The following is a 27979-nucleotide window of genomic DNA, read 5'->3' as shown; positions in this document are numbered from 1 at the left end:
TTTTTACAACTATTTCACAATTTTTCAAATAATGTAAGAAGCAAGTTTGATTATTCCTTCGTATTTGGCTGAGTTTCTTGCTAGCCACACTTCTTAAAGTATTAAACAAGGAACTAGCTGAGTAGTTATATAGAATCTAATTTGTGTCATGAAAATCCAGCCACCAAGTTAGTAATTTATCTATCCACCCAAAAACTGAAAGATTTAAGATGCGAAAAACCCGCAAGAAGTGATGCCATGTAGATTTTTTCCCGAAGAGAACAATCATTAAAAATATGTAAATTAGAGTCCACAGTCTTCCAGCCACAAGTACACTTAGAAGTCAAGCTTATGCCATATTTTTTAACATTAAAGTCCAAAGCTACCCGATTATTCCACATTTTACATGTAAATCAATTAATGTGAAATTTATGCCGTTTAAAGATACCGACAATTTTCATTTTCTCTACCTCTGTGTATTTTCATTGAAACATAGCCAAATTAAATAGATCAGTGTAAGAAGAATCAAAAAGCAACTCATCGATAAGCTCAGCAAAAGAACAAAAAAAAGGCATCAAGTTTCACAAAATCCAAAAGGAAATAAGGGAAATTCAGAATATACTTAAATGGGCCATATGCATTTATTTATTTTAAAAAAGTTGTTATTACCTTGTGATACGAATTAATTAACAAATATATATATATATAGATGCATTTATTTCTTTTAAAAAAATCTTCATATTGCCTCATGATGCAAATCAATTAACAAATATATGAATTATCACATTGAGAAATCACAATCGTTTGAATAAAATTAAAAATATTTTTTAAAGAACCATACGAAATTACGAATTACTATATGAATTCATATAGTTTTACTAATTAGAAAATAAAAATGGGAAAATGGGGCAAAGAAAAGGATAAAAAAAAAAAAAAAAAAAAAAAAAAAAAAAAAAAAAAAAAAAAGCCGCCCCACAAAACCCTTTCTTTTCCCATCTCTTAAACCCTCCAACCTCCATTAGCTGGGAGAGCAACAGAAAACTCAGCCATTTCTCCTCAGGAAATGGCGGGTCCGTTGTTGCTCCGTTCTCTTTGGTCCGCCGCTCGCAAATCCCTCTCTTCTTCTTCTCCTCCTCGTCCGCCCTCTTTTCTTAGAAAAGCGTGCCTTTCCCCACGTGCTCCCTTCCTCCTTTCACGCGCCTTCTCCTCCGCCTATGCCGCCCCGTCCACTGCCGCACCCGCCGACAGCGCCCTTGATCCGTGCCGGCTACGGAACGTGGCAGTGATCGCCCACGTCGACCACGGCAAGACCACCCTCATGGATCGACTGCTCCGCCAGTGTGGCGCCGACATACCACACGAGCGTGCCATGGACTCCATCAGCCTCGAGCGTGAGCGCGGTATCACTATTGCTTCCAAGGTCAGTGTTTTGTTGACGAGAAAGTGGGGTAATTGGAGTGGAACTCTGGATTCTTGTTAAATTAGTTTCCTGGTTTTCTTTTCTTTAGTTGTATAGGTGCATAATCTTGTTATCGAATTGCTTCCTTGTTGCTGTTATTTCAAGTGGTTGTTTTGAACTTAGTACGATAACGGGCCATTCTAAGTTCATCTGTAAGCGTTAAATTATGCTCCATTTACTGTGTTAAAATTAAATGGTGCTTAAAAGTTAATCTGTAAGTGTACGCGTACCGAAAATAAAATCGCTTCTTCTTCATGATTTTAATTTAATAAAAAAATTTTGCACACCAACCAGGGATATGTAATCTTATTGAAGTTATCTAATTTCATTCTTTGCTCGTCATAATACTGGAACGCTATGATTATGAGCTATTACACCCAGAATCCCCATTAATATGGTTTGAAACATCTAACTCCTCGCCTTCTGTGAGTTCATTCTACTATCACCATCAGCATTAATATGGTTTGAAACATAACCTGCTGACATGTAAAGGTATACAAATTTGAGTAAATCATCATAAACGTTAAGTACACTGTTTGGTTGGCAAATGTCTCAGTTGTCTATATTTGAATAATATACATAAAGAGCAGTGTTACTTACTAAAAAACTTTTTTTTGATCAGTAAATAGGAATTTTATTAAAATTAGGTGAAGCCATGTACACGAGACATACTAAAAAGCAAATAATAATAACGTGAAGAACAGAGTTTGGTGGCCCAAGATCTTCACTGTACCATGTATTGATATTAACTCAAATCAGCAGGCAATGCTGAATTTGAAGTCAATATAGGGACATATACATGTTTGACCACCGATGGCATTGGGGATCTAGTATTAAAAGAATATCTCCTGAATTGTTTGCCCTTCCCCTAATAGCTTTGGATGAGAATGCTTCCATTAGTTGTTTGGAATACTTAGAAAACAGGGAGATTGGTTCTTGGAACTGAGCCTTCCAAAACTGGGAAAGTCAAATGGTTTGTGATGTTCTATATTGTGACCACCCAGTAGGTGAGGGGGTTGATAGATTGTTTTGGGAACAAAACTGAAATGGTATATTTAATGCCCCACCTTTTATGGGTATTGAGTGGGTTTGGGCATTTGCAATTTCCTTTGAAGAGTGTTAAACATCGGAAAAGTACTAAATAAGTTTGTGTTTTTCTTTTCTGAATATTTGTGTTGGGCAAACTTCTAACTTTGGATAATCTCATTAAAAGGAAAATCATGTGAGTGAACTAGTATTGTTTGTGTGAATTCAACGAGGAATTAGATGATGATGTTCTAGTGCTCAGTTCCCAAGAAGTTGTGGCCTTTTGTTTTCTCTTTATTTGGGTTTCATTAAGTGAGGCCCAAAGAGGTAATTGACATGTTTCTTGTTAGAAAGGATTATTTGGGCAATATAAGCGCAGCTTGGCCTTTACTCATATATAAATAGAAAAGAGTGGCTTGGTTTGAATTACAACTCCTTTTTGCCTAATGTGGACTATCTATAGATTATTAAGTTTTATTGGTGTTGCGCTCTATGCTCTCAAACATAAATATATTTTGTAGATGTTTCTATGACTAGATGATGGCTTTTAGTGGTGCTATGTATTTTTGTGTATTTTTCTAGTTCTAGTTTTTCAAGTTCAAGATTGATCTTTGTTACCCAGATGACTTAAACAAGAGGGGAGTGAATTGAGTTATAGTTAAAAATTAACAATTATAAATCAAATACACAATATAAAATATAAATAAAATACGAAACAATAATAAATATAAAGAGTAAGGGTAAGAGAGAAGCAAACTCAGTATGTTAACGAAGTTCGGCCCTACTGCCTACGTCCTCGCCTCAAGCTACGCCTTGAGAATCCCCAAATTCACTATTCAACCTCCTTCAGGTGGAGATAGAAACCTATTACATCTTTGAATAACACCGCTACAAAGGATCCGTGTGGAACACCATCTAGACTTGCAATCACCTTACACGTGGTGATTCAACTATTCCCTGTGTAAAATACTTTTTACACGCATAAGGGTTATACACACATTTTTACTGATACAAGAGCTGATAGTGGATAGGTTATCAGAAAACACTCATCAATAAGTGAAATAAGAACAATATAACGCAAACTATATCTTTAAAAATGAATAAGATTTAAGGCCCAATGCTTAGAGAAGAGATAATGAAAGCTTTGAATGAATGTTGTATGCTCTTGGTGTTGTAAATTTGAAACTCTTAAATGATCTATTTATAGGCATATGAGACGTCATATTCAAATTTAAAAAGATTCACATGTCAAATACAACATCATTCACTTTTTCAAAAAATTCAAATAAAAATTTCTTTTTTTCATTTGTCAAAGACAACATCATTCACTTTTCAAAAATTTCAAACTTAATCTTTTTGCATATGACAAAAGGAGTACACTTTACTTTTCAAATTTTTCAAACAAAATCATCTACCTTTTGCATAAGTCAAACAGAGTATCAATCACTTTTGAAAATATTCAAATAAAGCATGCACATGTGAAAGATGACAATCAATCATCTTTAATATTTTCAAAATTCAAACATTTAATCATATCTTGTACATGTGAAAGATGACAATCAATCATCTTTCAAAATTTTCAAATTTAATTTTCAAAATATTCATGCACATGTGAAAAATGTATTTTAATATTTTATGATAAAATATTAATTTTAGGTCTTAATCCTAATTTTGAATTTTTAAAAATTTTAAATTTTTAAGAGATTTACAACATTATTCTATTAGCTTTAATGTGAACTTATTCCCTTCTTATTTATGCTTGGTTTCTTGATGTGCTTGACTCCATTGTATAGACAACTTGAGTTTGAGACTCTTTTATTCTTTGAATTCATTTGTTATCATTAAAATCAATGTGTAGATATATAATTACACGAAACTTGAAACCTTGGGTTCAACAATCTCTTATTCCTTATTTATCAACAATCTCTTATTCCTTATTTAAGTATATATCGTTTTTGACAACTTATTGTTTTGAAAGAAGAGAAAACTCCATTTTGTTGTATCATATATAATATATGCATATCAACCATATGATACATTCAAAAGCATCCTATATATTTTGTAATCAATGATTCTATGCCTCTTTTATCCTATACATTCAAAAGCATCCTATGATACATTATTCTATTAGCTTTATATGGTACTAAGGTAGCACAAGGTGACCCATCTTGAATGATGTTTCTTGTGTAATAAGATATTTTTATTACTAATTTTTGTGTTAGTCTTTCTTTCTTTTCTTTTCTTTTTTTGAGTAAAATAAGTTTTATTAACTATCAACAATGTACGATTTCTTTTTCGGGAAGATTCTTCTTTTTTATGTAAGTAATAAGAAATTTTTATTAACAAGTAAATAGATGTACTTCAAGTACACTGGAAGTATACAAGAGAAAGCACCTAAATACAAGTTAGGAACTAGAAAAGGCTAAAAGAAATAATGAAGATTATCTCCATTCAATACAAGAACCTTAGCCCAAATACACAAAGTACTAAAGAAAAGCTCTCTAAGTTCTCTCCATTGAGCGTTCTTTGTCTTCAAAGCACCGTTTGTTCCTTTCCAACCATATAAGCACTGCATAACACAAAGGGATCATCTACCATATAGCAATGATTTCTCCCCTAAAAAACCTTGCCAACATGCAAAAAGATCCACCACTTGCTTAGGCATCACACAAGCAATACCCTTCCTATCAAAAATCTCATCCCACAAAGTCGTAGTCACCTCACATTGAAGAAAAAGATGGTCAACAAATTCACCATCTTTCTTACACAAGAAATACCAATCCGAAACAAATAATCCACGCTTTCTCAAATTATCGGTGGTCAAAATCTTTCCACCAACCAACATAAAAATGCCCACCTTACTAGGCACCTTAGATCTCCAAATGCATTTCCAAGGGTATTTATTGACACAAGGACAGGTTAATGCCTTATAAAAGGAGCTAACCTAAAATCTGGAATTTTCAGCATGAATCCACAATAGACTATCCTCCCTTCCCTAAACAGTCTTCATATCATATAATCTTCCAAAAAAATCAGAGACGTGCGGTGTCTTGATCTCTAGCAATCCTAAAGAGGGAGGGATAAACATTCTTTAGAGCCAAATCCCCACACAAATCATGCCAAAATTAATACTTTTCCCATCACCCACCTTGTATTTAAAATGATTGACAAATTACCCCCAACCCATCCAAATAGACTTTCACAAACCCACCCCATACACTCCTCTAACTTCGTTAGAACACCAACTCCTCCACATCCTTCCATATTTATCAACACTATTTCTCCATATTAGAATGATACCTCCAAAGCCATTTCCCAAGAAGAGCTTTATTGAAAAGCCTCAAATTTTGCATCCCCAATCCTTCACAAGAACCCGGTGAGCAAACCTTATTCCAACTAACTTGGTGAAACTTTCTTTCCTCCCCATTACCTCCCCACAAGAAATTCCAAAAAATCCTCTCAATTCTATTAGCCACCCCTGCCGGCAAAGGAAAAAGAGAGAGGAAATACTTAGGAAGATTAGACGACATACTCCTTATCAAAGTAATTCTTCTCCCTTTAGACAAAATAGCTTTTTCCAACCAGCTAACCTCCTCTCAATCTTCTCAATCACACCACCCCAAATGATCAAAGATTTGCGAGGACCACTCAAAGGAAGACCAAGATATCACATAGGTAAGGAGGATACCTTACACCCCAAGATATTAGCCAAATCCAAAATATTCAATATAGAGCCCACTAGAACTATTTTAGACTTAGATAAGTTCATTCTAAGACTAGAAACAACTTCAAAACATAACAAAAGGGCTCTCAAAGAACGAAGATAATCCTGGTTAGTTTCACTAAAAATTAAAGCGTCATCTGCAAAAAGAAATATGTGAGATTTTAATGTTTCCCCTAGACTCATCTCCCACCAAAAACCCCGAAATGAAACTCTCATCCTCCTCCACTTCAATCATTCTACTCAAAGCATCCATAACTTTTTTTTATTTTTTATTTTTTGTTTTTTAGAGTAGTGTAGAATAAAGCTTTAAGTTCCTCTAATGATCTCTCTGTCTTCAAACGTCCTTGCATTGCGCTCTTGCCACAAGCACCACATGATGCAAATAGGGATCATCTTCCAAACCGCTTTGATCTGCTACATGCTTCCTATATTTGTTATATTGTCCAGGTGTTCAGCATTGCCACTACAATCTAAGGCATAACCCAAAGGAAGAGTATTGAAAATTAAAGTCTTGAGATCCTCCAATGTCCATTCTCAGTTCACAATTTTTGTCATTCCTTTCCCTCCAAATACACTGTATGAGACAAATAGGGATCATATTCCACATTGCTACAATTTGTGGACTGCACACTTGATCCTCTCCAAGCATAAAAAGGTTCATTATTCTTCTGGCCATTATTCAAGGCAAACCAACTTGGCTGAAGAAGTCATTCCACACAATACCAGCAGTCTCATAATAGAGTAAAAGATGATTGGCAGACTCACAGCTACTCTTCTACATGCAACACCAATCAATCACAAACTCCATTGTTTTAGATTATTTGTTGTGAGGATCTTTCCTAAAGATGATTTCCAAGCAAAATATTACAGCTTTTGAAGGGACTTTAGTCCACCAAATGCTCTTCTAAGGAGAAAGAGTTGTTATCATGAGGAATAAGGACATTATAGAAAGAACAAAGATGGAACAATCTTCTCTTGAAAGGGATCCAAAGCAGTTTGTCTTGTCCTCCTCCCTTTTATGAGCCACTCTGGTAAGGCTTGCATTCCATCAAGGTAACCCACTATGTATCTTCGAATGATTAGCCACATAAGCCTTTTTAGCAGGAGCAACACTTTGCACATTCAAGAAATCTTCCTAGAGAGCTTAGTCTCCACACCACAAGTCATGTCAGAATCTGACCCCAGTTCCATTTCCCACCTCAAATAAAATATGATTGGAAAACTTAACCTTTTCGTATGTTTTCCTTGGGATTATGCAAAAACCTCTCTCATTCTAATAGTGCTAAAGTCATTCCAAGAGTGTAGGATTAATCAGGAGAAAATCCCGAACTCCTAATCTGCCCTTGGAGATATGACAAGGACCAGCTTACCGGGTGGTCCAGGGTCATTGGATTTTCCTCTCTCGTTAAGCATCATGAATCATGATATCATAGTGTTTCGAACTATTATTCTATTCCTTAGGATGACTTATTTTGCATGATCAACCTAATGTAGATGTTCTAGTTATGCAATCTTGGTGTTTGAGTTACACTATATACTACACTTTCATCACACTGTGTTGATGTTGCATTATCCATCAATAATTAAACCAACTCTTATTTTTTAAAATAACATTTATAGGATTAATGGATAATGCTAAATCATCAGAGTGGGATAGGAGTGGAATAATGGTATAGTATATAACAATTTCTTGGCGGCTCTATTGTTTACTACAGCTTATTGCCTATGAGTTTCTTATGTATATGAAAATTCTTGTGCTCTTAGTTAGGTATTTTCCAATATTGATAAGGCATTAATATGTATCTTAAAATTTTCAGCTTCCTTCAGTTATCAATTGTATTGAATCACCATCGATATTTTGTTCCATTTAGAAATGATGCTTTTATATCTGATGTATCCTAAAAGTTATGTGGGATGAGATTTTGTTAGCCTTGGTATTGCCTGAGTGATGCCTAGGAGGGTGGTGGACCTATTTGCTTGTTGTAGAGGAATCCAGGGTAATTGTCACATTGCGGCTCTTTGGAAAATGGTTGCATTATGTCTAATGTAGTGTATGCCGAATGAGAGGAATGAACGCTGTTTTGAAAATAGAGAACGTTCATTTGGAGGGATTAGAGATTTTATTTTCCATACTTTTGTTACTTTTGGCATCGGCTATTATATTGGATGGGATTAGTTTTAATGATTTCTAGGGCGGCCCAAGATTGGGAAATCAGCAATTTTGTAAATTTCTTCCAACTCCTATACTCCATGAGACTGAGCACCCAACGAGCTGATACGTTGAGGTGGAAACCTGCCAGAAAGGGATAATTTCAGATCCTTCATTCTATAAGGCCCTCACACAACCGTAGATTAATCACTCTCCGTGGAGAAGAATTTGGAGAAACAAGGCCCCTCCTAGGGCATCATTTTTTGTATGGATAGCATCTCCAAGAAAGATCTTGATGATGGATAATCAACACAGGGTGATAGTGATGGAATGGTGTTGCATGTGTAAACAAAGTGGTGAGACAGTGGACCATCTTCTACCACACTGTGAGATTGCTAGAGCATTATGGATCGATATATTCAGACGGGTAGAAGTAGCTTGGGTTATGCCTGCAACAATGGTTGAACTTTTGGCATGTTGCTCGAATATGGGCGGTTTTCCACAAATCTCAGCTGTGTGGAAGATGATTCCTATTTGTATTCTTTGGTGCATTTGGCAAGAGTGAAATGACCGGGTCTTTGAAGACAGAGAGCGTTCATTGGTGGAGATTAGTTATTGTGTATTAGAACTCAGTTTCTTTGGGCCAAAGTTGTAGATTTGAACAGCCTAGATTTTCATATTTCTCTTTCTTCTTCTTAAATAGGTGTTAACTCTTGTATAACCCTTGTGTACCTAGGCTAAGCCTATTCTCATTAATATATTATAATCGTTTACATATAAATAAATAAATAAAAAAGTTTTCATGATTTCTCTACTACTCTGCCAGCTTCTAGAGTGTAATTAGGTATTTTCTCTTGTATACTCCGTGTGAACTTGGGATATGCCTAATTATGTGGTTCAATAAATTTTTCTTGCTTATAAAAAAATAAAAAGTAAAATCTAATGTATCCTAAAACATCAATGAGGTGACTGAAGTATTTATTTATGAGATCAGATTTTGATTGGATGAGGGCTGGTAGGGGCTTCCTTTCATTATCTTCCCCCCCCCCCCGGCGGGCCCCCGGCAGGGGAATTTTAGATTTTTGCAATTTTAAATGTTAGTTTTTCTTTCTACCCTAGATAAAAAAAAAATTGTAAAGTTAAAATATTGTTAAAATATAATTTTTGTTTTGGAATTTGAAAAAGTTGAATCGTTTTTTGTTTTTTGTTTGAAATTTTGAGAAAGTTGTAATGATTAGTTTGAAAGTGTTTGTGTTTGAGAGATGAGATGGGGTGAAAATTATTACCAAACATTCCATAAGGTTCAAACCCTTGGGTGGATGCAAAAAATTTCTGTGAGTCACATCCCATCAATGAGAAGTAGATAATTTATTTGATCTCTATGACATGGGCGTGTTACATGATTCTGAGGTTTAACGACATAAAAGACATGTTTTTGCATGGTCTTTGGGGTTCCCATCATTGGAAACAAATGTTAGCCGTTTTTTCTTGTTTATTTCTTTCTCTTTGGTATATCATTCATTTACATGCTATATGGTAGCACTACGCTCTTTCTTATCTTTATTTTGACTAAGATTTTGTCACTTGTCATGAAAGATGTGGTCCTTTTCAAAATCCATCCTGATACAATAATATTCATGTGCAGGTTACATCCATTTCGTGGAAGGAGAATGAGCTAAATATGGTCGATACGCCTGGACATGCAGATTTTGGCGGTGAAGTAAGTCCCCACTCAGTGCAGTATAGTGCCTTGAGACTTCTAGATGGTTGCTAGCTCAATACTTTACTGACCATTATTATATGCATAAATCAAATCAAGGAATTATAAAATTTAACACGACAAGATAACTTATCAAATTCAAAATGTGAGAAAATAAGATGAATGATTTACTAATTACATTTAGGAGGAGCGAAGGAGGCATGACACCATGTACAAATTCTTGGGAACAGTTATATATTTGCTGAATTATCCCTTATGTTGGTGGTCTCCTGTTGAGTGAGCTCTTTTTGAAGCAAAGCCTTATTTATTGGAAATTATAGTAGTTTATACATAAATATCAGCATTTAGTTTAATGAATACAATGTTGATGGGAAAATTGTGTTATTCTCTGAAAGTTTTTTTTTTTTTTGTTTGTTTTCATAAGTAAGATGAGTATGATATCCTTTGAAAGTTCTACTACTATGATTACAAGTGCCTAACCTTTTGGCCATAAATGAAGTGCAAAATGGAGTGGGAAGGAAAGAAGTTTTGAATTGATTGTAATGCATTATTTCAGATTCACAAATTTAATGCTTTCCTTCCCTCTGGTTTGTCCTGAGGTGCTTCAAAGTAGAACTACCCACCTTTCTCAAAATTCTTCTTTAGAATTTTCAACTTTATAGATTTCTAAACTATTGAGTTGATCTCAGTGCAACATTGTTTTTTGTGACGCAAATAGGTTGAGCGGGTTGTTGGTATGGTTGAAGGAGCAATTTTAGTTGTAGATGCTGGAGAGGGTCCACTTGCACAGACAAAGTTTGTTCTTGCAAAAGCATTGAAGTATGGGTTGCGCCCCATTCTACTTTTAAACAAAGTAGACCGACCTGCAGGTATGACTGTGTTATTCATTAATATGCTAACTTTCAATTTAAAAAATGGAGTCATAAAAAATTACATGATTGTTGCTAGTCGTTCTGTCTTGAGGCAAAAACAACAAAAATAGAGAACAACAAAGTCAAAACCCAAAATATGAAGTGTCAATCTTTTTGTTCAGTTTGTTTAAATCATGGAGTCAAAACCCAAAATATGGAGAAGGCATTTTATTATTGTTTAAATCATGATTGGTATCCTTTACCTCATTTGCATCTTTCCATGCCTACTGAAAGGAGCTTTGTTGTCTAGCTTTGACTTACATAAGATTTGCAACCTTCATAATATTTTTGGCAGCCAATACAATACTAAATCTTGCATGCAATTACAAATGGAAGTAGTGTCTATTTATCAGGTGAATATTTTCTGTTTGCACACTTTTCTTTAGGCTTGTCCTCATTGTGTTTATGGTTATTGGTTATGCAGTTTCTGAGGAGAGGTGCGATGAAGTTGAAAGTTTGGTTTTTGATCTTTTTGCAAATCTTGGTGCTACAGGTGTGAGAGATGTTGGATGCTGAAAAAATTTAATGATTTTTCACTAACCTATTCTGTGACATTCACCAGCTTTATAAATGACCTAGGTGGAAAGCTAATGTAGATTTTCTGATAATTGTTTTAGAGGAGCAGCTGGACTTTCCAGTTCTATATGCTTCTGCAAAAGAAGGTTGGGCTTCAATCTCTTTCACCAAAGATCCTCCTGCTGATGCAAGGAATATGTCACAGTTACTTGATGCCATCATAAAATATGTTCCACCACCAACAGCTAGCATTGATGCCCCTTTCCAAATGCTGGTTGGTATTCTACTGTTTTTGGTTTTCTAAAGAGTATTAGTGAGTGCGATTTTTCTTTCTGGCAGCTTCTTTTTTTCCCCATGAATCAAGCATGGAAGTATACTTTGAAATGTAGGTGTGAGTTGCCTTTAGATTATTGTCTGTGTGTGAATTAAAAAGAAAATTAGTGTGCTTCACAAACATGGAAGCTCTAATCTTCAACTTGCTCTAAAGTCTTAGGCAACAGAACCCATAAGAAAAAAGGGCCACCATGCCTGTAAAGAAGAAGATATAAATATTGTAGTTTTGTTAGGGCATCTGGCATGGTTGCTTTCTTCTTTCCTTTTTTTTCCTCCTGTTCTTCCGGTTTCTTTTGGGCTTATTATTAATCTTCTTCTTTGAGAACGGTGACAAACATGATACTGTCATTCAGGTTTCAATGATGGAACGAGACTTTTATCTCGGGCGAATATTGACCGGACGCATTTCTTCTGGAATTATTCGTGTTGGTGACAGAGTCCATGGACTTCGTAATAAAGATACTGGAGTTGAGAAAATTGAAGAAGGAAAGGTTTGTAGATCTTTACACGATTTCCGATGAAAATAGCATTATGTTTTTGCACCTAAAATTGTTATTCTAAAATTTTTTTAAGCATTAATTTCAATTTTCACCTTATTGATTTGAACTATCTTAAGAGTTCTGATTGCTTAATGCCAGTTATTCATGCCTAATTTTAGTGATTGTAAGAGTTCATGCTGATTATACTTGGGATTTACTTTTTGGTCCTCATTCAACACCCTCCCTCTCTCTCTGTGTCTATTTCTATTTCTCTTCTCTAATGGTGCTCATTTCCTGTGAGTCTTAATGGTAAAAACTCTCAATCCCTCACCCCTTTTTGCAATAATGTATTTTGTATTTATTCATGATTTGGAGCTTGGCTTATTTCTCTAATTTTTCCATCAATTCTAAGCTTTCCGAACTGCTGGCAATGAGGGAAATCTTAGTGTTAAAGTGTCATCGAGAAAAGTAGGGCATAGGAAGACAATTCTCTTGAGCAGAATTACTGTGGATTGGTTTTGGCTGCCATGGAAGTTATGTTTAAGGCTGAGGGGTTACTGGAGTTTATAAAAACTTCTTGCATAGGAAACAGAGCATATCCTGGTGTAAAGATATGTTAGTTTTCATGGATGATACTTGGGCAGTGCAAAATATGGTGAAAGGGATCCTAAAGGCTTCTTAGTAATTACAGAAGCGAGATATGGAAAAGGGTGGTGAAACCTCATTGGTGAACTCAGAAAAGCCTCTATTTTCTTCTCATTTCTTTCCAGTTGTGGGTCTCTACCTATTCATTGAACCGCCTAACATTCTTCAATCGTCTAACATGGAAGACTTCAACTTGAGGGGTGAAAATCATGACTGGCACAGTGGAGGATGAGCCCTATGCAAGATGCATACAAGGGCTTGTTTGTTTTCAGTAGTCAATGTTGGAGATTGGGGCAATATATAAGTCAACCGGGGCCAAATTGACACTTAATGATTCAATCATGACCAATGGATTTGTAGAAGACGTTGCCCCATGTCATTAAACAAGTCTTCTTGGCCAAAGCCGCAAGCTCATTTTCATTGTAGGGCCAATACACAAGTTGGTAGAACATCATTAATCTTGGAACACATCCCCATGCCTTGACATGGTGGAGCCACTCTACCTTGCATCGCAATAGAATGGGGTACAGAAAATTTTTCTAGCTTAGAAAGAACCTCCTACCACTGTGTTTGGCAACAAAAGTTTGAAGTTTCAAGCCACTGAGCAAAGTTGACATCAAGATATTTAGTGGGGTGAGTGTTGGCTTGTCTCAAAGAGGTGAAATCTCACCTAGAAAGATCCAGTGTGTAGAGTTCTTGGACTTCAATTTCAAACAAGACCTTATGGAAATTCCTTTGATTGGCTAGAATTGCACATGGTCCGATGACTGATCCCCTGACATGGTCTAGAATCAATAGATTTCTTATCTCACTTGATTGGGAAAGGTAGTTCCCTGACGTATTGCCGAGAAAGCTGCTTTGATTATTATCCAATCACTTTACTTTGTTACTTAATCATGGGCATGTTGAAAGGAGTAAAGGATACCTCAAGTTCAAGGATATGTTTTTAAAGGTTGAAGGCTTTGTAGACAAGGTGAAACAACAATAGTGGTTGTCATACAACTTCATGGCTTCCCTAGTTTTGTCTTGGCTTGCAAGCTGAAGTGCTGAAAACGTTTGAAGATATGGAATGAAATGGAGTTTGGTCTTCTTGGGAAAAGGAAGTTCTAAGTGAATTATGCTATATTGATGTGTTAGCAAAAGGAAGAAGATCCTTATTTGAGATGGAATTGCTGAGAAAGAAGGAGACTATGAGTGAATTAGAAAGAAATGCTCGTTTAGATGTGAGTTGGAGATAGAAATCCAAGGCATTTTGGCTGCGTGAAGGCAATAATAATATCTATTTTTTCCATAGTGGACAACTGGAATTGATGAAATAACACCATTGATGCATTAATGGTGAACCATTTTGTTTATACAGATCTTATGGAAATTCGAGGGAGGATTGTGCAATTCTACAATTACCTATATTCCGAACAATTCAGTTGGTCACACAAAGTTGATGGTCTCCCATTTGAATCCATAGGCAGTAAGGATGTTGTGTAGATGGAATGGGATTTTTAGGAGAATGCAATCTTTGAAGTGAATTCTTGGAATGGTGATAATGCTTTGGGACCCATTGGGTTCTCAGTTGGCTTTCTTTCACAGTTGTTGTGAGGTACTCAAGCTAATTTAGAAAAGGCCTTCATTTCATTTGTTTCAAGATTAGGGTTTTGAGAGAAAACGATAGATAGGTCAAAAATCATGTCCTAACCTCATACTATTGCATTATATATGCTTAGCTTGTATTTTACATTTATACCCTCATGAGGTATACTTCATATAATTATGTTCTCTAAGGGGTTTTTGAAGGGCAGGAATGTTCATGAGTTTTTATCTTCTTTCCAGTTTACTAGAATGTAATTAGGTGTCTTACTTTGTATACTTCCTGTGTACTTGGGCATTGCCTAGTTTCTTTCTATCCAATAAAGATTATTACTTACAAAAAAAAATCATTACAAATTTCCCAAACTCCCACACAAAATATAATAAACAATTCAACTTTTTCAAATCCCAAAATAAAAATAATATTAAAAAATTATATTCTAGTAATATATGATTAAACTTTCAACTTTCAACTTTCGTCTTATCTCATCTCATCTCAACTTACTATTCAAACCCCCCTATTAGGCTCGGTTTGGATACAAAAATCTCTCCAACTAATCTCAACTCATCTCATTTAATCATTACAACTTTTATCAATTTCCACACAAAATATAATAAACAATTCAATTTTTTCAAATCTCAAAATAATAATAATATTCTAATAATATTTTATTCAACTTTCATCTCAACTCACTATTCAAACCTCCCCTTAGTCAAAATATCTGCAAGTTGTGACATTGAGCAATGTTTCAAACCACTAAGTGATGTTGACATCATGAATTGCAATGTGTGAAAGCTGAGGGGAAAACACAAGGAATTATGTCCTTCCCTCTTAATATTGCATTATATAGATTATATTTTCCATTTATACCCTCATTGGCTATACTTAAACACAATTATGCCCCCTATCACACTTATTCCCCAAGAAAGTAGGGATTGTAGATATCAAGGATTTCGTCCCGTTAGGCTGGTTGGAGGAGTTACTGATTATTTCCAAAGTTCTTGTTTTAAATGGCACTTGAAAAGGTCAATGCCTTCATCAGGGTAAGAAAAATCCTAGATCCAGTTTTTATCGCCAATGAGTGCCTTGATACTAGACTTTGTTTAAGGGCTTGAGGAGTATTATGTAAGCAGGATTTAGAGTAAGCTTACAATCATGTTAATTGGGATTCGTATTGTATTTATTACGGGTTGATATTGGACAGAAATGGTGAGAGTGGATTGTCCATTGCATATTTTCGGTGTAGTTTCAGTTTAGATTCATGGATCACCATCTGGCTTTTCTAGCAGTACCCCAAAGCTGAGACGTGTGATCCTTTATCTCCCTTACTGTTTGTAGCTGTCAAGGACACATTGAATAGAATGCTGGCTGTTGCTGTCATAGAGGGCTCCTATCAGAATTTTGGTGAGCCATACCAGCTCTAAGAAGTTTCTTCTTTCACATCTTCTATACACCAACGACATGCTGATCCTCTGTGAGCCTTCCCTGGATCATTTTCATTATTTGTGCTACATTTTCTTTTGTTTTGAGGTTTTTTGGGACTAGAATTAACTTGGCTAACTCAGAGTTAGTGCCTGTGGGGGCCAATTTGGATATCGATGGATTGGGTCGAATTCTTGCTTGTTGGCTGATAGTGGTACCAATGGTGCATTTGAGACTCCCTTCAAGGGTGTCATTCAAGACCACAACCAATTTTGGATGACATTATTGAGAACATGAAACTTCAATTAGCAGGCTGGAAGCAACACTATCAATCAAAAGGAGCCAGACTAACTTTGATCAAAAGCACTTCAGCTAATTTGGCCACTTACCATATAGCTATATACTCTATTCCAATTGGTGGCCTATTATATAGAGAGGCTTCAGAGGAGTTCAAGTTTCGTACATTCAGCTAGCCCAAATTTGCACTAGTCTCCTCGGGAGGGTTTGGAGTTAAACATTTGCTGTTCAACTGTGCTCTTTTGGGTAAATAGCTATGGCACTTTGCAATAGAAAGGGGGGCAAGTGGTGGTGGAAGTTAAGTATTGCAGTATGTCAGGAGTGTGATGTTCTGCTCCTTACAAGGTTAGTGTGTGTAAAATATAAGGAACTTTTGAGTAATTTTATCTAGCTTTATCTAATTTGAGGTGGGAAAATGGGGCTACAATTAGATTTTGGCATGATGTATGGTGTGATGATTAATCCTTGAAGGCTTTCTTCTCAGAATTGCTCGGACTTTCCCACGATAGGGAGGCCTTGGTCACAGATTTTTTGCAACTCTCCAGCAATACTGGACCATATCACTTTATTCGATGAGCAAAAGATTGGGAATTGGAGTTTTTTCCTCATTCTTCAACCTATTATACCCACTATGTTGAGAGGTGGTGTGAATATAAGATCTGGTGGGTTATGTCAAAAAGAAGGAAGTTTGAGGTCAAGATTTTTTTTATCAAGCATTAAATCCCATTGGTACTACATTTCCCTGGAAAGGCATTTGGAGGAACAATCCTCCATCACGAGTGGCCACTGTGGAGCTTAGTAATGGATAATTTGAGGACGAGAATCGAAGTGATGGATTGGTGTTGCATGTGCAAGAAGAGCAGGGAAACACTTTTGATCATATAATTATGCTATGTAAAGTTGCTAGAATGGTATGGGCTTAACAACAAAGAGTTTGGGAAATTCATCCATATCATGTATAATTTCCAAAACATGGAACCTTACACATCGTCAATTATCCCATTAGATTATTATTGAAGGGCTTAATTACAAATTCAGTATTTGGGCTTTCACCGGTTGCAAAGAGCTACCTAGGTTTTCAACATTTGCAAAACTAATCCCGAGTTTTAAAAATATCACAATTAGGTACCTTCCGCCTAACTCCCATTAGATTTTTAATGGCACAGTAAGCCTCAGGGGGGAGAAATCTCCTTCCCCTTGACTCATTTTTTTTTTTTAAAGTTATTTAGCTATTTTAAGTCTTTAAATTATATTTGTAATCTTTTATTATGATTTTTACAAAAATTGGCTGATAGTAAAGGTACATGTATCAGCTTTTATATTGGCTAACACATGTCGTTGTTGCCACATTACTTATTTTGCCGTTAAAAATCTAACAGGACTTGGACAGAGGTACCTAATTGAAAATTTTTTAAAACTCAAAATTAATGTTGCACGTGTTGAAAACCGTGCTGAATTTGTAATTAACCCATTATTAAATGAAAACTACTGGCTTTATTCTTCTGCTTCCCTGTTATGGTTATATGATATATATAATCAAGTTAAATTCATAACATATAAAATAATATATCCAATTAAATAACTAATTTTATTTCAAATTAGAATTATCTATTAAAAATAATTTTATTTATGCTCTTTTACTTTACACTATACTAAATAGCTTTAAATCTCTATCTTCACTCAAGCAAAATTTGTGATGTTTCTCATCAATAACATAGAAATAATGGGGAGTAAGGGGGATAAATGCTACTCAACCAAAATTTTAGATATCAAAATCCCCCACTCTTTTAAAGACTATCCGCTGTTCAATATCTCATACTATACTAAGTTAACATAGAGTGTTTTCCACTTAATAAATTTAGTTATTTCTGCTCATCGCACATGTTTATGACTAATTAGTTATAATATTCACTTTGCTCAGTTTCCATAAGAAATGAAAAAGTCCTTAGAATATTGCTTAGGCTTAATTCTCTGTTTTTTTTGTTTGATTGATGTTTCTTGAATTTCTATAAGTTATACGCATATCATGTGTATTAACATAGTAATTTTTCTCTTGTAGGTGGTTAAACTGATGAAAAAGAAAGGTACAAGCATGGTTCCAGTTGATAGTGCCGGAGCTGGTGATATAATATCAATGGCTGGTTTGACAAGTCCATCAATAGGCCATACAGTGGCAAATGTGGAGGTAATTGAATGTATTTAATTTGTTACCACAAAGCAATAATGTTCATTGGGGATGAAGGCAGGTGGGCAAAAGCTGCCTCCCGCCCCCCTGCCTCCCTCTTTTTTCTTTTTTTAAAAAAAAAAAAAAAACAATTTCCCCCAAAACATATAATTAATTATTTATTAATTAAAATAGAAATTAAAGCTCAAGAAAAACCTCTCCAAGCTCAAAAACGTTTCAAAAAAAATTAATTCTCTAAAATTTTTTAACCACTCAAAATCTTAAAAAAGGTAAAATCCTAAAAACCCCTCCTCTATTATAATTCTTTTGGTAAAAGCTTGATTTTCTAGCTTAAGGTTTGACCCAAAAAGGTTTCTAAAAGTCATATTTTTCTAAAATCACCAAAAAAGTGTGATTTTTCTCTATTATGTCTTATTTATTTCAACTTCTTTCTTACACTTCTCTAAGGTCATAATTTCAAATGGAAATTTTGAGTTTCTGTTCTATGGAGAAAATAATATTTTATAATTTATGATCTGTTACAGCCCCAATATGGCTTGAGCATGTTCAGGTTGATTAACATATTGATTTTTAGGATATATACACTTAGCTCTCTCAAACTATCAAGTATTTTACACTTTACACTCTAAACTACCAAATTTGCCATGTTCCATCCTCAAAATACAAAAAGGGACAATTTGCATCCTGATTCAATTACAGCCATTGAGATGAATGGAAAATATATTTTACACTTTACACTCTAAACTACCAAATTTGCCATGTTCCATCCTCAAAATACAAAAAGGGACAATTTGCATCCTGATTCAATTACAGCCATTGAGATGAATGGAAAATAGTCATTTAGATGAATGGAAAATATGTGACTTGGCACAGTCTTGATGCTCAGATAATAATAGAGGGTCTAAAATGTCAGTTTTTGGTAGTTTGTGGAAATAATGTGTTAGTTTTTGTAGTTTGGTATACAAATTGCTTAACCCTTGATAATTTGAAAATCCAATGTGTACTTTTTATGCGTTCATTTTTTGTCTTGGTATATATGGAAATATACATTATATAAATTTGGCCCCCCAAATATAAACTCCTGGCTCCACCACTGTTCTTCATCATTTCAATTTTGTTTCCTTTGGGAAGGATTGAAGCCCCAACCTCCTAACATTGAGGTTGTTGGCAATCTTATTGGTTGTAATGAACAAGGGAAAGCACAAGCCACATTTATGCTATAACTCATGAGTTTTAGGTGATAGTCAACATCATGTTGTGTTCTTTGTGTATTATGAGTATGATCATTCGCACTTTTTGAATATGAGCTCCAGTTCAAATTACACTTCCTCTACCCATATGGATGGGCTGGAGGGTGATATTGCTGATTCAAGGCTCACTACATGTGTTCGGTAATTTGAATAATATGGATTTGTTTTTGAACTTCTGGTTGCAATTTTCAGGTTATGATAGCATTGCCAAATGTTGAGTTGGATCCACCAACCATTTCTATGACTTTTGGTGTCAATGACTCTCCATTGGCTGGTCGCGATGGTACCCATGTGAGTCATGAACTTTTCAGTTATTTTTCACTCAGTCACAATATTTGGTATTACTTGCACCCTTTGCTACCATTTCTGTTTTTGTTGTGTATGGATCAAAAAGAAAAGGGAATAAAAGAAAATAAAGGAAGACTTCTTCCTTAGTTATACATTCTGTTTTCTGATATGCTTAACTTGGTGCATTTGGAAGAAAGAAATGACTATTGATTCGAAGATTGTGAGGAGACTAGTGGATCTTACAAATTTCTTTTTCAGAACTTTGTATTAATGGATGGCTTCGTATTTTGTCTTTCTAGATTTAGTTTCCTAAGTTTTCTGGATCTCTATACTTTTAATAGCTAGATGTTTCTTTTGCATATTCACTTTGTATTAGGGTTTCGCCCTTTTCTCATATCAATAAATATCTAAGTTGTATCTATTTATAAAAAAAATGGTTCTACATTTCTGTTCATTTACGGTTTGATTTTTTATTGTGCATGAACACTAAATTAATGAAACTGGATCAATTAAAAAAATACAGACATAGACACAAGAATAAATTGGCAATGTGCATTGTGCGTGCGTGGATGCTCCCTCACCTTTCAATCATTTGTTTATCTTTTAACTTTTAACCTATAAATGCCATTGTCAGAAACAACACGTTTAAAAAACTATTTGTCCCACTATTATACAATTTTCAATGGAAGTTATTTTAATATTTCTGTTTATTGCCTTTGATTGGCTTGGCCTACTATTTTTCCATTGTACCTTTATTCTTTTTTCGCTAAATGATGTGCTCGTCTAAAATGTGAAGATCTAGGATTGAGAATCAAAATGACAAATGATTTTTTTTTTTTTTTTTGGTTTGCTTTGAAATGCTTTTGTTGTTGTTGTTGAGAGTAATAAATGAATTCTACCACCTCTAGATCATAGTTTTGGTGTTGTGGAACCATATCTGTGGAAACTTTCTAAATTCTATTCTGACTTTGGATTATACATATTTTTGCTTTTTACTGCACGCTATTTATTAATTGTGAAGCTTTCTTTGTTATAGATTGCTTCCAATGTCTGATAACTAAAACTTTGACAGCATGTTTTGACTGTGCTGAACAGTTTCCAAAATATAAGGATAGAAGTGTAGGACAAATAGTTAGTACTATTTTTCTCGAACTTCTTAGGTCTTTTCTAGACTACCTGCTAATTACCATATGTAACTATCTTTGTGCTCTATCTATGTTGCACTTTGCAACTGCCTTGTGAAGGATTTCATTACAGCTCTCATTGTGCAAAAAGAGTTAAGACCTCTCAATTTGCTATGTACTAAACTAAACTTAACTAAGCCTTAATCACTATAAAATTAGACCTCTAATGATTCCATGTTCATGATATAAGATGTGAGTTAGTTCTGCACTGGCTCGCAGCCTATCGTAAACCTCTTCTCTCCAGCCTTTGGATCCTGCAATATGGTGTGTGTGATTCAATTATGGGTTGCCCCTCAAAGGAATATTTGAGTGTGATATCTTGAACTGAATGGTTATTCTGAACCCAAATGTTTTGAGCAATTTTTGTGTTTCCTTTTGTATTTATTGTACTCTATGACTCTACATAAGGTGCTGTGCTACTGCTGTTGTACTTAACAGAAATCATGTGCTGATCATGATGTATTCATAGTTGACTGGAGGGAAAATCGGTGATCGGCTAATGGCTGAAGCAGAAACTAATCTTGCCATAAATGTGCTCCCAGGCTTATCAGAATCATATGAAGTTCAGGGGAGGGGAGAACTTCAACTGGGTCTGTACCTCGTCCTCGTACAATTTGTGTTCATACTTTCTCTACAACTTCTAAAGATATAGCAGTTACTTTTCAGTGCATACAGCATTACGGTTAAATATATGCTCAAACCAGTTTCCTTGTTGGGTAAAACAGGTATCTTAATTGAGAATATGAGGCGTGAAGGATTCGAGTTGTCTGTCTCACCGCCTAAAGTGATGTAAGTTTTTAGTATAATTTCTCCATGAGTCTAGTTCTCTACTTCATACTTTGTGTGTACTTGGGCTTTGCCTATTTACTTGATCAATAAAATCTTATTTTACCTCTTAAAAAAAGGTTCTCTACTTCCTAAAATCTTATTTTGGTTAAATACGCCTAACACAATGGCCATGAATAGAAGGTATTGATGGAGATTGCGAGGTTATTGAATTAGTTGTCAAAAAAGATTGTCAGGCTCTTGAACTGTTAATGCAAATGTTGAATACAAGAAAAAATTAATTGCAAACATGGTGAGTTTTCAATAGAATTCTCAAGTGTTAGCTGAGACATTAGTTTGCAGTTACAAACTTTTCAATGGTCTGGGGTTTTTCTTCTATTTCTTCCCAGTTTCTATAACTTAATATGACCAGCACAAGAGTTGGAAAATTATCATATATTGTTGACGATGACATGGTTTTTTCTCTAAATTTTTATTCAGTGTATGATGTTTTAAGGTGCCTGGAATTGGTCATAATGTTTGCATAATCATTCCTTGTTGATAAATTATTCATTCTTCCATTCTGGGCAATGATCCTGTGCCGAATCAGGTATAAAACTGAAAATGGTCAAAAGCTTGAGCCAATCGAAGAAGTCACTATTGAGGTAAAAATTGCTTGTGTGCATGCAGTAGTTTATCTTAAGAATTCATGCTGGGCCTTCAACTATCTAAAATATGACTTATAGGTAAATGAGGAACATGTGGGGTTAGTTATGGAAGCCCTATCTCATAGGCGAGCGGAGGTTATGGACATGGGTCCTGTCCCAGGAAATGTTGGCAGGACTAGACTGTCGTTGACCTGTCCATCAAGGTCAGTGCTCGGTTACTTTTATGAGAAATTTTTCTTGCTTTCTCATTAAAGTCTGTAATTGTCAAAAAATTGTTATTTATGATTGTCATCAACATGAAATGTTAATGTTCTATCAAATCTTTTTTTATCTTATCAAAACTACTGTGCTGTAGAATCATTTTTTTTTTTCTTAATTATCCAAAGTCAATTTTTTTTCTTAATGTTTAGATATTTTTATTAAGTTATTAGTATTATGCTGCATGATGTATTTGAGCTCATGCCCAATGTGGGATGTAGCACCCTTATATAAAGTATCCTTCCTACATTATTAAAACCTCACCTTTTATTTGTTCACCCTTCTTTTAGGATGTTTGGAGGCATGCATAAAAGTTACCACGCTAATAATTTAATAGACTTATCCAAACCCCCCTGTAAGGATGCCAAAAATACCCTCATATGCTGATTGTTTTAACAATTGAAGGTGACAATTTAGGACTTTGGAAGTACCCATTGTAGTTTTTAAGTGTTTAATTCTTTTTTCATAATGTTGGAATGAGTGGGCCACCATGACAAGACCTTTTCCCAATTTTCTTGATGTGGTGCATATGGAGGGAAGGAAATGGCCAAAACTTTGAAGACCTCACATGGATCACTATAGACCTTAAAGTTTATTTTGTTACACTTAGCATTGGATGATGGTCAATTTATGTCTCCACCTTTAGTTTCCAAGATTTTCTTGCTCTTTTTCTGTCTCCATGTACCATTTACTTTGAGCACACACTTTGTCACCTTTTTCTTGGTCATTACGTACACTTGTAAAAAAATTCCTTTTCATCATGAACATTTTGACATCCCGAGTAACTTGCATACTTTCTAATTGAAATTTGTTTCATATAGCCTCTAAAAAAGTATTATTATATTCTTCAGGGGCCTAGTTGGGTACAGAAGCGTGTTTAGCACTGATACACGTGGAACCGGATTTATGCATCGTGCTTTCCTGAGTATGGATGTTCTACTAAGATATTTATGTTGTTCAATAGATTTATGCCCATTTTAAAGTTGCTCCATTTAAGAGCAGTCTCGTTCATTCCGATTATTATTTGTTTTTGCAGCCTATGAAAAATATCGGGGTCCACTTGGCAATGTGCGGAAAGGAGTACTGGTATATTTTCTATTCCATTTTCCGTTCACTGATTTCTTAGGTTGAGTTTATTATTCTATCTTCATCTACCATAGCGAAAAAGCCTGTGGGTGTAAATAACCAATTGGAAGATGTTTAGTTTTGCATGAGCATCTAGATATAAACACTCTCTCTTCACATTTATTAGGGAACTCAAATATTTAATATCAAAGCTTGCACTTCTTTTCCTTTTCCTTGTGTTTCTCCCTACTTTCTGGGGATTGGGAAGGCTAGAGGCTGAGATGTATACATTCCGATGTATGTCTACATATGTGAATGAATTCCCGCCTAGGTATATTTTTTAATCATATTGGTGTCAATATATCCTGATCCTGACTTAGAATGTAAAACACAAATTATGTTAGAAAGATTTTCTATATCTGTTCATGTCTCAAAACCACTACTGTACTTTGTTTTATAGCTAATTTATGACATGTAACACTACCTATCAAAAAACACTTATGATATGTAACACTAATACATTCTTCAATTATTGCATGGTTGCACAACAATTAAAAATATCTATTTTGTGACACTTTTGTCCCAGAATCTTTGTAGTTCAACACTTTTATCTGTTTCGTCATTATGCCATTGACATTAATAAAGAAAAAATTATTCTTTTGTTGTAGTGGAGGAAAAGAGAGAAGAAAGACTATTCTTGGGTTTTGGTGGACGTTATGTGGTTGAGATTGAACACTGGAATCAATTTATAGCTGATTTGACAACTAGAATTAGTTTATCTAGCTATTTTTTCTTAGAGAAATGATATTTGCAGTTGTGGAGTGTGTAAGCGGTGTCCAATCTCTTTGAAAGAAGTGAGTAAATACGGGACCTATATGGAAAAAAATTAATTTTTTAATAGTGGACCCCACTCTTTTTCAAAAGGATTGTGTGGCGCTTGCGCACTCCACAACTGTATGTGGCATTACTCAATTATATCCCTTTCTTGCGAACTATATCTTTCTTTCTAATGTTCTTTTCAAAAGCAAAAAAATAAAAAATAAATGAAACACAATGTTTAGTTTATTAGACCAGATATGGAGGGTTATACAATCCAAGGGTTTTAGTTAAGACAAAATAAGAATATACGGAATATTAGGGTGCTAACCCAGTATACAGGGAGGATACACAGATTGTAAATACATATTATGTTGAAGTGCAAATTTTGTAGCATTACTATAAAATAAGCTATGCTCTATGGTAGAAAATTCCACGCTGTTTAAGAAGATTTTCGTGACACAAGCAGAACCAGAAGAAGAGTGTAAAGATGGATAAGTGGAATTTTAGCAAAAGATAAAAAGAGTAAAGTCATCTATTTAAGGGTGCACTTGACCCCTGTAAATGAAAAGATAAGAGAAAATCACTTAAGGTGGTTTGGCCATTTGAATTGGAATCTGATTAATGTGCCACTGAGATTGTGATGGGAGGTTTAAAACATGGATAGAAATAATGTGGAAGATGGATAAAATAAATCAAGAGATGATAGAGAAGACGATTTTAGATTAGAGTACATGGAGTAAAATGATGAAATACTTGTGGTCAAGCCAATTAGTTAAAGGATGATCCATAAGGCTGATCCCAATTTAATTGTAGTTGACACTTAGTTGAGATTTGTGTTTGTTTCAAGGGCACTATTTTGTTTAAAGGATCTCTCTCTCTCATCATCAATGTTGGAAATGATATAGTTGATTTTGTAGCAAGTTAAATTATTTCCAGATGGTCGGTTGTATTCTTGCTCTTCAATTAAGTTGTTGATGCACTTTACAAGTTCTATATGTTTAGTCTTGGTTATCAAAAAAAGTTCTATATGTTTAGTCTTATCTCTATCCCACGTTATTAAATAAAAAAGAAGGAAGAAATATAGAAAGAAAAACAGAAATATGTTGAGAATTTATCTGATTCGTGTCCAAAAGTGTAGGTTGGTTTATTGAGGATTTCCAGTATTTGATGCCTTTCTGACAAATTTCTATATGCTTTGCTATTTGAAATAGATCTTGGAGTTGAATTGGTCCTGATTTCTATCATTTTTCCAGTCACGAGTCTCATGACTTGAATTTATTTTGTGTTCATTGAACAGGTATCGATGGGCTATGGCACAATCACATCTTATGCACTAATGAGTTTAGAAGCTCGTGGAACTCTCTTTGTGACTCCTGGGTTGGAGGTTGCTATAACAATTTTTTTTCTTATGTATTTCTAATTGTTTCTCTAATTCTGAACTTCCATTAGCTGTAATGTTTATGATGCTTGTGGAGGTTTCCTGGTTTCAGTTTCGTTTAGAGTAGACTATACTGATCTTGCATATTCCCCTAAAGTAAATCAATCACGACCATATGCAGATTTTTATTAAGGCATATCTTTGTGTAAATTGTTTAATGACATTGAAATAAATCCTTTGATTTTGGGTACCATTACACCTTTCTATTTGACATATGTTGGCATCTGCCGAATTGTTTTTCTTACTGCCATTGTTGCCATATTTTTATATCATGATGCTAGCCGAAATCTTATTTGTCCCAGAAGTGTGGTCCCCCCTTGTGTTCTAAAGTGCTGAACTGTCAGGGAGGCGACTGCATTTTTGGGCTTGTTAGCTCAGTGGATATCCTTGGTGATTGATCCCCATTTATCTCCTTTGAAAGATTTGAAAGATGATATGAATGGTAGTTGGAGTGTCATTTTAGAAAGATGGGGGGTATCTTACTCAATGACGTTTAGCATGTCAAGTGTCACCTTAGTTCCTGTCATCTTATACGATGCAAAGCTGACTGTTTGTTCTTCGGTATACAGACTTATGATGGAATGATTGTGGGTGAGCATTCACGGGACACAGATCTAGATGTATGGATATCTGTTCCTTTTACTTTGTGTATTATATTTCAAATTCTGGCTGCTTATCTTGCAATAATTGCCTTTCCGCAGATCAATCCTGTTAGGGCTAAAGAACTTACTAATGTGCGTGCTGCTGGGAAAGATGAGAATGTGAAGCTCTCTCCTCCTCGTCTGGTATGTATTTGTTGGCCATTATAATCTACATTTTTTGTTTCAATTACCTCCAGTTGTTTTTCTATGTTGGTATCTAATATGCCAAGAATTAAAGAGTAGATTCACTAGTACATAGAACCCAGCAGGGTATTCATGATAACTCTCTTACAATAGGAGATAATATGGTTGAATGTTTGTGTAATTTTTGGAGATACATGGATCAGTCAAACTTCCCAAAAGTTGTCAGTTAAGAATTATCTTTTACTTGATGTCCTACCGTGTCGAAAGCAGTAGGCAGCTTTTGGTATGATGCATCAATAGTTTATTTACCTTAACGCTTGATTTGACGTTGTGTGATTGCTTACATCTGAGTTTATATGGTTGCAGATGACTCTTGAAGAAGCCATTGGTTATGTAGCTTCGGATGAGTTGATCGAGGTAAGTTGTGCTTAAATTTCTTTTATTTTTCATTTTGTGACGATAATGCCATGTTTTTACCATGCAAGAAATCAATTTAGTTTCAGGCCCTTCCATTTCTTTCGCATGTTTTTTAAGCTGTTGCTATTATGGCCCTGATATCTTTTCCTGAATTGACTGCATAATTAAATTGCTTATATATTTCAGAATAAAGAAACCTATGTTCTTATTTTGGTCCATTTTGTTGCTGCTACATGTTTCCTGAGTTTTTTGCAGTATTGTTAGTCCTGGAATTTAATTTCGTTTTAAGGCCTAATTTATGATGATCGCCTGATATATAATCTTGTGTTTTATATGAAGGTTACACCAAAATCAATTCGGTTAAGGAAGAAATACCTGGATGTTGGCAAGCGTAAAAGTATGAGTAAAAAACCAAAGGACTGAAGCATTTGTCCTTGATACAGTTTTGTAACCTTACGATTATTCATCATACTGGTGTACTCTAGCAAAATCGTTATTGCTGTGCCTCAATTTCAGGCGAGGAACACTGAAATATTCTTTCATAAATGGTGACTAAGGAGAGTCCACGTTGTATTTATAAGAAACAATAATGGAAATGAGGTGTTTACTTAA

At 34.9% G+C, this 27979-nt stretch overlaps 1 protein-coding gene across 1 annotated transcript; it reads left to right on the top strand.

Moving 5' to 3' along the window:
* Positions 1-971: 971 nt before the first annotated feature.
* Positions 972-27979, top strand: LOC122304065 (50S ribosomal subunit assembly factor BipA). Its single transcript, XM_043116102.1, has 19 exons — positions 972-1399; positions 9983-10057; positions 10776-10926; positions 11393-11461; positions 11586-11758; positions 12171-12308; positions 18305-18430; positions 19873-19971; positions 21622-21742; positions 21878-21941; positions 22528-22582; positions 22664-22788; positions 23695-23768; positions 23880-23929; positions 26025-26111; positions 26735-26785; positions 26867-26950; positions 27317-27367; positions 27707-27979. Exons 1-19 carry the CDS (start codon positions 1043-1045, stop codon positions 27788-27790), a joined length of 2034 nt encoding a protein of 677 aa, XP_042972036.1. The 5' UTR covers positions 972-1042; the 3' UTR covers positions 27791-27979.

The sequence above is a fragment of the Carya illinoinensis genome, chromosome 3 (genome assembly GCF_018687715.1).
Source record: "Carya illinoinensis cultivar Pawnee chromosome 3, C.illinoinensisPawnee_v1, whole genome shotgun sequence".
Taxonomy (NCBI): domain Eukaryota; kingdom Viridiplantae; phylum Streptophyta; class Magnoliopsida; order Fagales; family Juglandaceae; genus Carya; species Carya illinoinensis.
This window is presented reverse-complemented; position numbering and strand designations above follow the sequence as displayed.